Source organism: Gorilla gorilla, chromosome 7 (genome assembly GCF_029281585.2).
Source record: "Gorilla gorilla gorilla isolate KB3781 chromosome 7, NHGRI_mGorGor1-v2.1_pri, whole genome shotgun sequence".
In the NCBI taxonomy this organism is placed as follows: Eukaryota; Metazoa; Chordata; class Mammalia; order Primates; family Hominidae; genus Gorilla; species Gorilla gorilla.
This window is the reverse complement of record NC_073231.2, coordinates 136689532-136704937: the sequence shown is the minus strand read 5'-3', so window position 1 is coordinate 136704937 and position 15406 is coordinate 136689532. Positions and strand designations below refer to the sequence as shown.

Below are 15406 nucleotides of genomic sequence, written 5' to 3'. Positions count from 1 at the left end.
CACAGGTTGCCTGCCTAATGTCTAATTTATTACAATATTTCCATATTCTCAACCCAATTCAACTTTACTTTCTTATGTAAATAGCTTTGCATTACCTTACAATTTAAGAACAGAGACTGCAAAGATTCAATTGAGTACATGGAATCATTCATTCATTCTTTATTTATTTTTTTTCTTTTAAAAAAGGACATTGCATGTCTTAAGTCCTACTGCATGAAAAGCGGGATGCTCCAGGCTGTGAGGAATGTAAGGCTGCCTCAGGCAGGAATAATGCCTTCGAGGACCTTATACTCTTTACCAAAAAGCTTGGATATATATGAACATTAATAGAAAGTATTGGACACCCAGGCATCCACCCATCCACCTACTCAGTAAACACCTGCTAAGTGTTAACCACGTGCCAGATACAGTACAATCTTAAGATGGGAACATACAGAGTAGTTGTTCAAAGTCCCCATTCTCAATTAGTTTAGAGGAGACAGATTATTATAACACAGCACCCTAATTACTGTTCACCCAGGATGCAATGAGAACACAGGGAAGGGTACATAGTCAGACTTGGAAATCAGGGCAGCTTACTGGCCAGAGTTAAACCAAGCTTCACTCTAAAAGATGGAGTAGAAGCTCTTCCATTGAAAGAGGTAATGGACATTCCAGATTGAGGAAGCACCATGGTCCCAGAGAGGAAAGAAGGAACACAAGGTTCAGACAATGACTTGTTGTTTGGATGGCTGGAGTCTAATATGTGCATGAGGAATGAGAAGAATAACTAAGGCACTGGACAGATCATGAGGAATTTTGTGTGCCAGACTAGGAATTTTCCATTGTATCTTATAGACCAGTAGTATCTAAATATTTTGATCCCCTATTTTTATTAATAAAATTATATGAAGATATGCATATCTAATAAAATTGTATTTATTAACTATTCTATTAATTATGTTCATATGTTTAAAAATATATACCATAAAATATACATAATATAGGGATTTTAAAGGATAATGAGAAAATAAAAATACTTTAATTAAATACTGTATTTAATTAAATACTGTAAATTAAAGTATTTTAAAAATTTTAAAAAAAATTTTAATAGTTTGTGATATAGTAACGTAAAGGTCAGGTTTTAAGTTCAATTTATCTCTATACCAGGCTTCAGTGGCTATCAGAGCTAAACATATATCTTATAAATGTTTTCCAATCTCATAAATGGATTTAAGCCCTTATAAATGGGTTCTGACCTCATCAGAAATCTTCATTTAGAAGATATTTAAACATTAGTAAATGTACAGCTCTAAGAATTTTGATAGATGATATAACATAACTTTGGTTTTACAACAAAATTCTTAAAAAGATGGAAACATTTCCAAACTTCCATTCTCAAAATGCTTTCTTCAGAGCATCAATTTCTTTAAAAATCAGTTACTTTCTTGCTCATTCTTAAGTCATCATCTTGAGTTGGAAGAAATAAATTAAGCAAGTTTGTGCGTTTTTTTCAAATATATGCTAGAAGGAATATTAATGGCGACTTATTATCACAAAAATATCAGCAAATTTGGAACACTTGTCTTCTGTCAAAGACAAATGAATAGCTCACCTTTAAGTCTGACAACTCTTTTAAGCATTTTGAAGGCACATAATCATTGCATTAGGGGGCAATGAAGGTTTTTCTAGTAATTCTACTACAAAGTATTATCTTCTACCATTTGATTTTCTGCATAAATGACATCATTTAATCATAAACTAAAATTGTTCAAAATACTCTGAAAGAAAGAACGCTCATGACTACAGGAAATCATCCAATGGTAGAAATTCTTCTGTCTTCTCAAGATGCCTCCTCCATACTTACAGTCAGAGGATGACCAGACATGTATCCCCTAAGTTTCCAATATCAATCTATATATCAAATGTTTGTAAAGCTTTTCAACATAAGTAACAAAAGCTGTGAATGGAAGTTCTAACATTTTCTTCCTGCATCTCAATGGATGACCCAGCTCAGCCCTGGGATGTAAACACTCTATTTCAGAGACCACAGCTCTAAGTAGTAGGTCAGAAAAGAGTGATGGGGTAATGAGGTCACATTTGTGTTTAGAAGGAGCAGCTGGAAACCATGACAGTATGGGCTGGAAGGAGGTAAGGCTGAGGCAGGGATCCCAGACTCAGGCATGATGGTGGTCTGAACTAAGTCACAGAAGGGCTAGAAAGAAGGAAACAGTTGACATTTTGGTTGGAAATGGAATGTGTAATGAAGTATGAAATCAATAATCTATCACAGGTTGATGTTGGGTAGAAAAAGATGCTGGTGCCATTCCCTGAGACAGAGGTTACACAGCAGGTTTTGGAGGAGGGTTTCAAAGAGCCCTTAAAAGTACAGATAAAAGGCTAAGGATGTTCAGAGATTCTTTCTAGTTATTAAAGAACCTAAGAAGGCTTCATGGAAGGGGTGACATTGAAAGTGAAGAGGTGGACGGGCGCGGTGGCTCACGCCTGTAATCCCAGCACTTTGCAAGGCCGAAGCGGGAGGATCACGAGGTCAGGAGATCGAGACCATCAAGGCTGAGGCAGGAGAATGGCGTGAACCCCGGAGGCAGAGGTTGCAGCTCCATTGCACTCCAGCCTGGGCGACAGAGCGAAACTCCATCTCAAAAAAAAAAAAAAAAAAGAAAAGAAAGTGCAGAGCCAAGGATGCCCACTCTGGTCTTACACATGTGTCTCTCCATTTACCTATGTCAACAGGTATGTGCGGTCAAGGACAAAACACGATGTTGACATGAGGATTGGAATCCACTCAGGCTCGGTGCTGTGCGGTGTTTTGGGACTAAGGAAGTGGCAGTTTGATGTCTGGTCTTGGGATGTGGATATTGCAAACAAACTCGAATCTGGAGGAATCCCCGGGTAAGATAAAGCAAAGCCCTTTTCATGCTTAACGGTTGTCATTGGCTTATTTTGTGACAGTGGGTTTCCTGTGTACAGAAATTCAGGGTTAGATCTAGGAAGCAATTATTTGGAAGGAGACCAGACACTGAAACATCATACAACTATTAGCTTCTAAAATCTAGTAAAATGCATCAGAGGCAACAAGGATGTGGAACAACACTGAGGTGTTCGGGTCTCTGCCCTGCACAGCATTGGTCCTTAGACTTGGCTGCATATTCGAATCTCCAAAGGAACATTTAAAAAATACTAGTGTCCAGACCCCGTGCCAGTTTATTTAAAGCAGAATCTGTGCAGAATCTATTTTAAGTTCTTCAGTGAATTGTAATGGGCAGCCATGATTAAGACCTACTGACTTTCCATGCATGATCTAGGACTCAGTGAGGAAATCAGGCTCTTTCTTCAAATTTGGCTGTCAAGGTTGGTTGACATAGGACCCCCAAAGGTGCTAGTGGTCTGCAAAGGCCACTGCAACTAAGGTAAGTCTTGAAAAGTTGTGTCAAGATTCTGTTTACACAGATTGGACCTAATAAGGTCTCAGATATATGTGAGCCAGTGTGATTTTCTGCAGCCTCTCTTTCTTAAAGATGATGGATGGATGGATGGATGGATGGATGGATGAATGGATGGATGGATGGATGGAGATAGAGAAAGAGAGAGAGAGAGAGAGAGCACTTCCACATATTCCTTTTCCTACCCCCTAGAACTGCCCTTGGAGTCACAGATTTCTCTGGTATGTGCCATCACTCCTTGCAAATTATGTTTAATATCAAGTAATATGTTATCATGGGGGAAAAAGACAATAAGAGGTGGAATCAGAGTAACTAGGATTCCCACTCTGCCCCTTGCTAAACTCTATTATCTTCAGCAAGTTATGTATAGCATGCACAGCACCTGGCGTGTGATTTTAGTGTGAACTTGGCTTGCATCACTCTACCTGTGTGATCTCAGGCCAGTGCTTAACTTCTGAGTCCAACTTTCTTCACTGCAGGAAGAGAGATAATACTACTTATGATTTGCTACCTTGTGAACTTATTTTCCTCCTCCATGAGAGTTTGTTCTCTCATCTGCTATAATGGGCATAATCCACCTCACAGGTCTCCTCTGAAGATTATCTCAGGCAATGGGTATGAAGCACTTTTTTTTTGTACACTGTGCAGGGACACCCCAGGTCAGTTACTGTTCTCATGGGGATCCTTCACTCTGTGTGGTGTGTCATGGCTGTTTGCCAGACAGGTTTAGAATTGAGGAAGGTCTGATGTGTCACTGCTGGGTTTCTTAAATCTTTCCATTCTTTAGGATTTTCCCACAAGTAACTACCTGCTGAATTTAGACAAACAAGATAGCCAATTCATCTGTGTTTCCAGGCCTGCATATTAAAAGCATCACCAAATGGGGAATTGCCCATATACTCAATAGATTCCTTTTGCAAACCTTAGAATATGCTTTGGGGGTTTGTAAGATACTGCTTTGATATCTGGAAGCCAGTTTAGCTATTGTTCTCAATAACATTAAGAAACAGAAGAGTGACCAAGTTTAAATCAGCACATCACCATGCAATACTATGAAGCCATAAAAAGGAATGACATCATGTCCTTTGCAGCAACATGGATGCAGCTGAAAGAAATTATCTTAATTTAAATAACGCAGAAACAGAAAGCCAAACACCACATGTTCTCACTTCTAAGTGGGAGCTAAACATTGAGTACATATGGACATAAAGACGAGAATAGACACTGGGGCCTACTAGAGGGAGAAGGGAGAGAGTGGGTCAAGGGACGAGAAACTACCTGTTGGGTAGTATGTCCACTACCTGTGTGAGGGTTCCTTCTTACCCCGAACCTCAGCATCATACAATATGCTTTGTAACAAACCTGCACATATACCACCTGATTCTAAAATAAAAGTTGAAAAAGAAAAGAAACGAATAAAATAATTTGTAAAAAGAAACAGAAAAGTGACTGAGTTTAAATCATCTTTCACACCCTTATTTTTAATATCATGAGTCATGAGTCTGAACCGTGGGTTTACTACTTACCAGTTATGAAGGCTGGAAGATTGTGGCAAGTACTTCATGCCCTTCGCAGTTTCTTCACTGTAAGTTTGGACTGAAAACATTATCCGCCTTAAAAATGTAGTTTCAAATATGATAGTGCTTATAAAGCACGTAGTCTAGTCTTCTATTCAGTATCCATCTCTGCTTAGCCATGGGATGTTGTCAATGTGCAAAATGCAGGAATGTCAAAACGGGACTCCAGACTCACCATGGTTTGATATTGTTTTATATTTTTCCACTTTTTTATTGTCTTCTTCTTTAACACCACTGAGCCTTGGGTTTCTAGAAGAATGGTTCTCAAACCTCAGCCTTGGAATTACCCGAGAGTTTATTAAACCATAGCTTGCTGGGCCCCACCGCCAAGTTTCTGGTTCAGTATGTCTGGCATGGAACTCAAGATGATGCTTTCTACCAGTTCCTGATAGGAACTGCTGGCCTTAGTACCACACCATGAAGATCACCATTTTTGAACTTGTGTTAAATGAAATAATGCATATAAAGTCCTTTGTCCTGTACTCAGTAAATATTTATTGTGGTGGTGCTGGTAGTAGTTACCATATAATACAGTTCCAGGGTGGTAGAGAGACACTGAAAGTAAAAGTTCTTGTCTAAATCCAGCACTGCCACTAACCACTAATATGATTTGGGGCCAAATATGTACTTGTTACTTCTGGGCCAGTTTCAGCATCTGCAAAAGGAGACAAAGAATTGTCTAATACCTAAGGTTGTTGAAAGAATGGAAATTATATGAGATAATCCATGGGGCAAACAGTAACATCTTTGGCTACTAGATAACATTTATGCAAAGCAAGAGTTACACAATTGTTAGGTCTTAATTTAGTATCATGACTACTTTTATTATATCCTAGCATTAAAATTTATCAAAAAATGCCAAGTTTACTTGACACATTTCCTTAGAAAGAAATGCCTGAAAACTGACACATTTCCTTAGAAAGAAATGCAATCTTCAGAATCTCATCTGCAAATGTCTTACCCCAAAGCTGAAGTTAGTAGCAAGGATGAAAAGAAACATCTAAAACCCAGTTTCTACCAAAACATTTAAGTGTATATTGATTAGCACTTCAGCAGAAGAATCAGTGAAGGCAAGGATCTCTTTCACTAGTGAAAACATAATATTGATTTAATACATGGAAGTATTTGTCCCCCTGCATACTGACAACAGAATAATAAAAATAGAATCCAGAGAAATGCTAAAAGGGGTTGATATGTAACTTAATTATCTTAAAAGAAAATCAACCATGGTACTTTAGAAAACCCTCCTACCAGGTTCATTTTGTCTAGGAGAAAAGGTAAGCTTCCAGTCTTAACTCAGATTCATCTGAGAAAGCGGATGGGGACTTCCATCTCATGGAAGGTCAAACGATCTGTTATTCTCCCAGGTCAATATTATTGAGTTCATATGTATTAACAAAATGCATCTTGGGAATATTTTGTATTTATTCAGCACATTTCTCAAGAGAGTGAAAACATCTTTCACACATTTATTTTTAACATCTTGCACTTGAAATCAATCAAGATATTTATGTGGAAGATGTGGAGAACATGCCTTAAATTATCAGAAATGATTTGCTTGTAGTTTCTGGTTTTTTACATGTTCTTTGCAATGAACTACTCTTTCTGTAAGGAGGGATTTAGCAGAATGGGTTAGAAGGATGAGAGGGAGTAGCAGAGCTAATACTAAAAGTAAACTGCATTTTATTTAATTAATGAATTTATTTATTTTTTCTAAGACAGGGTCTCACTTTGTCCTCCAGAATGAAGTGCAGTGGCATGATCTTGGCTCACTATAGCTTCAACTGTCTGGGCTCAAGCGATCCTCCCACCTCAGCCTCTCAAGTAGCTGGGACTACAGGCACGCACCACCACGCCCAGCTAACTTTTGTATTTTTTTGTAGAGATGGTGTTTTGTCAAGTTGCCCAGGCTGGTCTCAAACTCCTGAGCTCCAGCAATTCACCAGTCTCGGCTTCCTCAGCATGAGCCACTACAGTGCATTTTTAAAAGCCACTCTAAAATTTTTTTAAAAACTTTTCTGTTTACTTGGATATATTGTTCTTAGCATTCCAAAAGCCAATCAAAATATTAAGTGTTCTTTCATTCAAATGAATACTAAAGTAAACTTAGGAAAATGACTTTTGAGCTGAATTGGACAGTAGGAAATTGTTAGTAAGCACCAAATAGTACATTGAATCTGGAGAATTGCCAATTACTTGAATAGCTGGAGAGAGCGTAGGAGAGCTATATTAGAGGAGTGTCAGAAAATGAGCTTTGAAGTGACAGAGCCAGAGAATGAAAGCTTGGAGGCCTTATTCAGAAGGCCTGACAATAGTCTTCTGTAAGCCTTGAGAAGGCATGGAATACACAACAGTAATATGATGACAATGGCATTTTTTAGAATACTCTTAATAACTTACATATTTGCTTTTATAGTGTATATGTTGTACCATGCACTGTTTTGACTACCTTACACAAATCAACTCATAGAATAATCACAATGATAGTCAGAGATAGGTGCTATTATGTTTCCCATATTATGGGTAAGAAAATGGACTGATAGAAAGGCTAAGTAATTTGCCCAAGATCTCTCAGCTGGCAAGTGGCAGAGCTAGGGTTTGAATCCAGGAGATCTAGCAATGAAGTCCATGTCTGTAACCACCTTACCTTGCTAGTCTACCCAGACCACACTATAACACAATAAGTAGTATGATTGAGTTAGACAGTTATGAGCACAGAAAAACTCTTCCCCAGAAGAATTTACCATGTGAAATTTCCATGAATCAAGTTTGATCCTCAAGGCCCTGATGTCATATGTTATTTTGCTAAAAAAGAAGCCTGAGTCATGAGCTACAGTGGCTGACAATTGTGCAGCCATGAGTCACTTCACTTGTGAGTGAGCCCAGCCAGCTGCCAGCCTGCACATGTCCACAGCTTTGTTCTTTGCTCCTTATAATATACATGTTATAGGGGAAATTGTACCCTACAGTGGTTTTCCCAAAGGACCCTCAGTGCAGCCCTATGGACTTATCAGGATCACCCTTGAGAAGAATATAGACAAGTTGGAGAAACAAGTTACAAATACATGAAGATTGAAATGATAGGACAGGTTCCAAGACGATGAAAGAACTGTTTTTGCATGGTGATTTGGATAATGATTGCCACTGGGGTTCAGAAACAATTGCAGCACTTGTTTTTCCAATATAATCAACACGACTGAAAAAAAAATCACTGTTTTGTAAAGTTTGCTGGGATCAGGCTGACAATCTTAAGAAAAGCCAAAAGATGTGCTTAGGTGTGGCTCAGAAGGGCTGTATTTTATCAGAGGCAGCAGTGTCTCTTGGGACGATGTCCGTGATACTGTGCTCATGAATTTATGCTTCTATTTTCTTTTATTCTTTCTACTTTTTAGGAAGACAAGTATTGTCCTTGAGGACATGTCCCAATAATACCCATGTGTAACCCTGGTGTTGGTTTTGTACAGGTCAAAAAAAATATAGCCTTTGCAGGCAACATCAGGAGTGTGTAATGACCTATGCCTTCTACACACAGGAGGATTCACATTTCCAAAGCCACGCTGGACTGTCTCAACGGTGACTATAACGTGGAAGAGGGTCATGGTAAAGAGAGGAATGAATTCCTGAGGAAGCATAATATCGAGACTTACTTAATTAAGCAGCCTGAGGACAGTCTGCTGTCCTTGCCTGAAGATATCGTCAAGGAGTCAGTGAGCTCCTCGGACCGGAGAAACAGTGGGGCCACATTCACTGAAGGATCCTGGAGCCCTGAACTGCCCTTTGATAATATCGTGGGGAAACAGAATGTAAGTCCTCTCTTCCTCCTTCTGCTTGGCCATGAATGCATGCTCGTGTGCATCTCCAGTCCAGACACCTCAGAGAAAACTGATTCATCTTTAACCTTTTCTCCAATGAACACCATAATTGCAAATGATCAAACTATCTCTGTGTCTCCTCAGGACAAAATTAACCTCGTATGCAATTTCAGGAAATGCCAGAAATGCCAGAGGGTTCCTAACACCCTCTCTCTCTCTCTTTTTTTTTTTGTAACCTAGCTAAAAATAAATATTATGTGAAGCTGAATTGTAATTTTACCAAAAAAAAAAAAAACACTCACGTTGGAAAAAATAAACCCTCTGTTATTAAACTAAAGGGGAGGATCAAGTACATGGGAATGCCCCTTTTTTGGTAGCTGGCCATCATCAGTTCTGCGTCGCCCTCTGAGATTCAAAATCAGGAGGGCACTGCTGATTTGGAAATAGGAAAGGAGCACCAAGTGATGCCTAGAGTTAGGGAGTTCAGGAGGAGCATGCAATTTCAAAGCCACCCACATGATTCTATTTTTATATAGCATGGATTTGCATCTTCTATGAAGGACAGGGCTACTAAGTCAGTACATAAGGAGTAGATCACCAATAATCAAAATTCTTTTTAAATTATTTATTCAAATATTGAAATCACAGTAAACCCAATGAGATGCTCAAACTCCAAGAGGCACTTAGAGAACTGAGGCTGAGCCAGGTCGAGAACCAAGGTGGACACAGAGATTCTGTTCTCCCAGAATGCTTGCTTGGAGCCATGGCAAAATTACCTGCTCTAATATGGATTTTCCCTTTAACCTCTTAGACACAGCACATTTAGTTGAATTCACATAAGTTCAATGATGTGACTGTACTATACATTTTTAGAAAGAAATAAAAATAGCCAATATATAACACTTATCTGACTGTTATCTGACAGTTTCTGACAAGATCCTCGACCAAGCAGCAGCTGAGAGTACCATGAAGTACCCAGCCAATAGTGTCTGTAGTTTTATAAAGACATATAAGGGTTAATTTTTAAATTCCATAGACCTCAACATTTCTCATTAACTTGTAGATAAGAAAAATCTGTCTGCCTAAAAAAATTTTAAATGGAAAGGTTAAAATGCTGAAAGTCTCCCCTCTTTCTTCTGCATTTGAAAGTTTGATGGGGCACTCTGAGACTAGGCTATCTTTGGTTTCTTTCTGGATCTGTGGGGGAAAAACTATGAGAAAATGCATGGGCCAGATTCCACTGGGAAAATCTGCAGGTTGAACCTAGGCTGCATGCCTTGCAAGAGTTGACCCTTAGGTCTTCGACAGCTCTTTTGTGAGTGTTTAATTTCCCCCAAAAATTATGCCCACAGAAGTCATAACTGATTGCAATGCCTAGGTTCTTTCCATCTCTGAGTTGGTGTGCGTGGTACAGTTTGCTGTTTTATAAAATAATGGTGTTATATACTTCCTGGAGTGGGTGCATGACCAGCTGACAGTGCCCTCTCTGCTGCTTTTGCCTACTGTTAGCTTGGGTCTGAATGCTGATTATTTAAAGAGAAAGAAATGCATGCCTCATCCTGAATACCTCAGCATAAAGTTCTCTCTCTCAGTTTTAGTTTTCGTTTTGTCTTTTTTTTATTTTTGAAAAATCTCTCTCCAGTTAAGCTGATTGTAGGAATTAAGATAATTCCTTAATGTTCTAATCTGTATTGTACATGAACTTGCTACTAATAACTGAGAGCCAAGAAGAGGGAGGTGGAGGTTCTTGGTTTTATTCTATAGTTGATTGATGTGGTTAAATTGTATAGGAATGCTTGAAATATTTATTTGCTGATTTCCTAAAGATATTTCCTGATGTCACCAAATACCTATTATAAGAGATGTCATTATTAGCTAGAGATTGTTAGTGTTGTTTAACCATACCGTGTATTCTTTTAATGCCCAAGTTTTGCCTGGATGTAACTCATCTGTGCCATCTTTAGCACGAAAAATCTGAATTCATTTTGATGCCTTCAGACTGAAGAGCCAGTGAATGTGTGCTGATATTCATGAATAACTGCATGCCACCAATAATATTTTGGAAATTACTGAGCCAATTAAAACAGTCACAAGTATTCAATGTTCGTACTTATGCCTAACTCTAGAAGTCAGTGAGCCATATGTGCAATTCAGAGACATAATTTGTCCCTGGAAGAGATCAAGACTGGTCTGGCTGAGCCTATGCTTTGCCAAAACACCCAGTCAATTCCACGGAAGCCCCGACCATCTGAGTGTTTGCATAACACAGATAAAGCATACTAATGCTTCACCGGGGGTATTCCAGCTAAATTGGCCAGATGTTTTGGCTTCTATTCACTCATAATATGTGCTTAGAAATATGTTTAATGGCATCAAATTGCTGTGTCATATTCTGTGCTATGTAGATAGCAGATGTTCAGATAGTTACATCCTCATGTATTCATTCATTCAATAAGGATTAATTGAGCATCTATTACAAGCCAACTACTGCTAGTAAAAAAAAAAAAAAAAAAAAAAAAAAGAGGAGGGATGGGGAAAAAAATCACTTTAGAGACAAAGTCAGCCAGTGGTTTATATTCTTAATGAAGATAGAAATTATATCCGTTTCACTTACCACAATTTAGCCCACAATTAGAACAATACCTGGCAAATCACAGGGCTTGATTAAAGTTTGTTGAATGAGTGAATTAAATGATAGATATTGGTAGTGAGGGAGAGGAATCAGTCAAGTTTGAATTCTAGATTTTTTGCTTGGAACTGCGTGGATGATAGAGCTTCCAACTAAAATAAGCAGTACTGGAATAGGAGATTGTGTGAGGAAGACTAGGAATTCTCTTTGGGACATGTGGAGCTTGAAGTGTCTGGGAAAAATCCAGGGAGAGTGATCACACATTTCTGAAACTCAGGCATAAAAGAACTGTGCAAGGGATGTGAATTTGGTATTCATAGTCACGAGAATTTTGGTGTTAGTAGAAGACATGGCAGTGAAAGAGATCACTGTTGAGAATCTGTAAAATTAAGGAACAAGAAGACACAAGCAGACCTTGAGGAACACAAGTTGGAAGGTGAAAGAGAGTAGTATTCCTTGGCAGAGACAGAGAAGAAACAGTCAAAGTGGTCAGAAGAGAACTAGGGAATGTGGTGTCACAGAAGCCTAGAGTATGGCATTTTAAGAAGGAAGGGGCCATCAGCAAAGTCATATGGAGACAAGAGGCCCAGGAAGATGAAGACTGATAGCTGCCTATTGGAAGTGGATTGAAGGACATCATTGAAAAGAGGCAGATCTGGTGAGATGGTAGAGTCAGAAGCCAGGTCATCATAATTGGTAAGAGGTGGCTCTGGGTTTCCAAGAACTCCAGTTCCACCCCTGTTCCCTTCCCTCTACCCATTTCAGTAGTTTGTAAATGGCTTGGAGGAGCAATGAAAATCACTAATAATTATCTCTGGCCCCTTATGTGAGTCTTCCAGTTTCTGTCTGCCTGACCATACTCCCTTGGTTTTGATGCTGTGTCTTCTCTGCCCCTGTATCTGTATCCATTTGGGTTAAAACTGTTGTTTTGACCACATTCTGGTATCCAAATTTTGCTCTTGGACATCCTGAACACCCATGCCCTTTTATATCCCTGGCCCCTGACAGGTGCAGATGCTCTGCCTCTTAATTTGATGCCTTGGTTTCCTGAACCCTGACTCAGATCCCAGTGAGACTCCCCATGCCTTGAGTTTCCAGGTGAAATGAAAGTAAGGAAACTAGAAGGCAAGAAGTTTATGATCACAGGTGGACTATTGGAACTTAAGATTTAAAAAGTAGAAGGAGATGATTGAAGTAGATCAAAAGTGAAAAATTTCACATATGGGGGAGAATATCCAGGAAGTTCAAGGCTAGATTATTAAATGAGTTATCAACACGGACATTGAATCTCTCAGTTGAAAGACAACATTGCAAATGAAAAGAAGATAAGAACAGGATCCTTATCATAAAGGTTATATTTTCCTTTTCTGCTGCATGCTCTGAGTTAAATCTATATCTGGGCTTGAGCTATTGTTCATTCTGTTATTTAACAGATACTCAAGTGTATCTACATACACTCAAGTATCTACATACTGAGGATCCAGTAATGAATCCCTGTCCTCCAGGAGCTTATGTTTCTTTTCTTTTCTCCTTTTTTTTTTTTTTTTTTTTTGAGACGGAATTTCACTCTGTTGCCCAGGCTGGAGTGCAATGGCGCGATCTCGGCTCACTGCAACCTCCGCCTCCCGGGTTCCAGCGATTCTCCCAACTCAGCCTCTTAAGTAGCTGAGATTACCGGCACGTGCCAGCACCCTTGGCTAATTTATGTATTTTTAGTAGAGATGGGATTTCACTATGTTGGCCAGGCTGGTCACGAACTCCTGACCTCAAATGATCCACTCGCCTCAGACTCCCAAAGTTCTGGGATTACAGGCTTGAGCCACTGCACCCAGCCCAGGAGCTTACATTTCAAAGGAGTGAGGAATGCAGACAATTAATCAAAACATATAAGTGTAATGAAGGAAATAGAGAGATATGACCAGGGAGTATATAGCATACAGAAGGCATTGTCAGAGAAAGTCTCTCTAAAGATTTAATATGAGTGCTAAAAGGACTCTCATGCAAATAAGCAGGAAAAGAGCATTCTAAACAGAGGAAAAGCAGTGCAGACACCCTGAGGTAGAAAAGAGTTTAGTGTGTTAGAACAGCAAAAAGGCCCAAGTGGCTAGAGCATAGTGAGCAGGGAAAAGGAGTAACAGATGGAGCTGAAGGGGCTGGGACCTCCGTCCTGCAAGCTTTGTTGATGTATTTTATTCCAGGAGAAGTGATAGAAAGGGTATAAGTGGGGCAGTGATGTGATCTCAATTAGATTTTTAAGGGATCACTTTGGCTGCCTGTGAAGAATGGACTGTCGGGACAAGAGTAGACTTAGCAGAAAAAAAATCCATCTTAGACTTCAGATTTTCAAGAAGATACCAAAGGTTTTTATGTAGCTATAAAAATGTATTGTGTGAAGGATATTAATCATTTTAACTGGATTTTTATGACAAGTGATATGCCAAGAGAACTGAGGCTACTCTTTGAGAAGCAAGGCCCCTTTTCAGAGCCTGGAATTTGTTTCCATATGTTGTGGAATCATCTTCATCCCATCCATCCCTTTCACATTTATTACAGCCTGAGAATCCAGGCATGTTTCTGTTACTCCGCTAGGCCTTTTGAAAGAGTCACATGGAGAAAAGTACACAACTGGTACCTCCCTTGTATGTTTTAGTCATTTCTATGCAATAGACTGATTTGAGGCATTTTTGTTATCTTGAAATCAATGTGTTTCCCATGAGGATTATAAACACAGATGGAATTTCTATCTCCATGTAACAAATGGAGAGCAAACACACTTCATTGCCTGGAATATAGATAAACATCCACAAGGTCACCAACACTGACAGGAGTAGAGAGCTTTGGGACAGGTAGCATGTCGGGAGTGGTGTGCACGTTTGTCCACCTAATTCTCACACCAACCTTACAGGGTAAGTGTGATGTGCCTACTTCACAAATGGGAAAATTGGGATTCAGAGAGAATTGATTAATTCCCTGAAGGACACATAGCTGGTAAATAACAGAGATGCAATTAGAGCCCCATATGTCTGACTCCAAAAGCCCCATGCTTTCCATCAGTTCACACTGCTTCCCTCTTTGTGGCCTGAAGATATATGCTGGGTGTCATCTTCTACCTTGTTTTCAGGTCATCTGTCAGTCTCAGAAGATGAGTGAGTATTTGTGTGTGTTGTGTGTGTAGTGTGTGTGAATATGTGTGTGGTGTGGTGTGTGTTATGTGTATTTGTACATGGTGTGTATATGTGTAGTGTGCATGTATATGTGTGTACGGTATGTATGTGGTGTACGTGTGTGGTGTTTATATGTGTATTATGTATGTTTGCTGTGTATGTGGTGTGATATATGTATATATGTGTGGTATGGTGTGTGTGAGATGTGTGTATATATGGATGTATGTGTGGTATGTATGTGTATGTTGCATATGCATGTTATGTATGTGTGTGATGTGTGTATGTGCATATGATGTGAGGTGTGTGTATGTGAGTGGTGTGTATATGTGTGTGTGATGTGTATAGGTGTGGGGTGTGTATAAACATGTGTAAAGCTCTCTACTCCTGTCAGTGTTGGTGACCTCGTGGATGTTTATCTGTATTCCAGGCAATGAAGCATATTTGCTTTCCATGTGTGGCTGTGTGTGTTGTGTACAAGTATATGTCTATGTGTGGTAGGAATGTGGTGTGTGTGTGTGGTGTATGTATTTGTGTGTAGTGTATGTATGTGTGGTATGTGTATATATGTATGATATGTATGTGATATATGTGCATGGTGTGTATGTGTGTGATGTGTGTATACGTATAGGTATGTGTGATGTGTATGTGTGTAGTGTGTATATGTGTATGTATGTGTGGTGTGGTGTGTCTGTGTGTAGTGTGTATATATATGTGTGTGTGGTGTGTATATATATGTGTATGTGTGGTGTGGTGTGTCTGTGTGTAGTGTATATATATATAT

The 15406-nt window shown here is 39.2% G+C and overlaps 1 protein-coding gene across 3 annotated transcripts in view; it reads left to right on the top strand.

Annotated features, from left to right (window-relative positions):
* Nucleotides 1-15406, top strand: part of ADCY8 (adenylate cyclase 8) — a 260945-nt gene that overhangs the window by 126827 nt on the left and 118712 nt on the right. For all 3 annotated transcript variants that reach the window (XM_004047533.5, XM_019031861.4, XM_019031860.4), the window contains exons 6-7: nt 2734-2892; nt 8553-8823. In XM_004047533.5, the coding sequence (XP_004047581.1) occupies nt 2734-2892; nt 8553-8823 (430 nt within the window). The remainder of the gene's footprint in view (nt 1-2733; nt 2893-8552; nt 8824-15406) is intronic.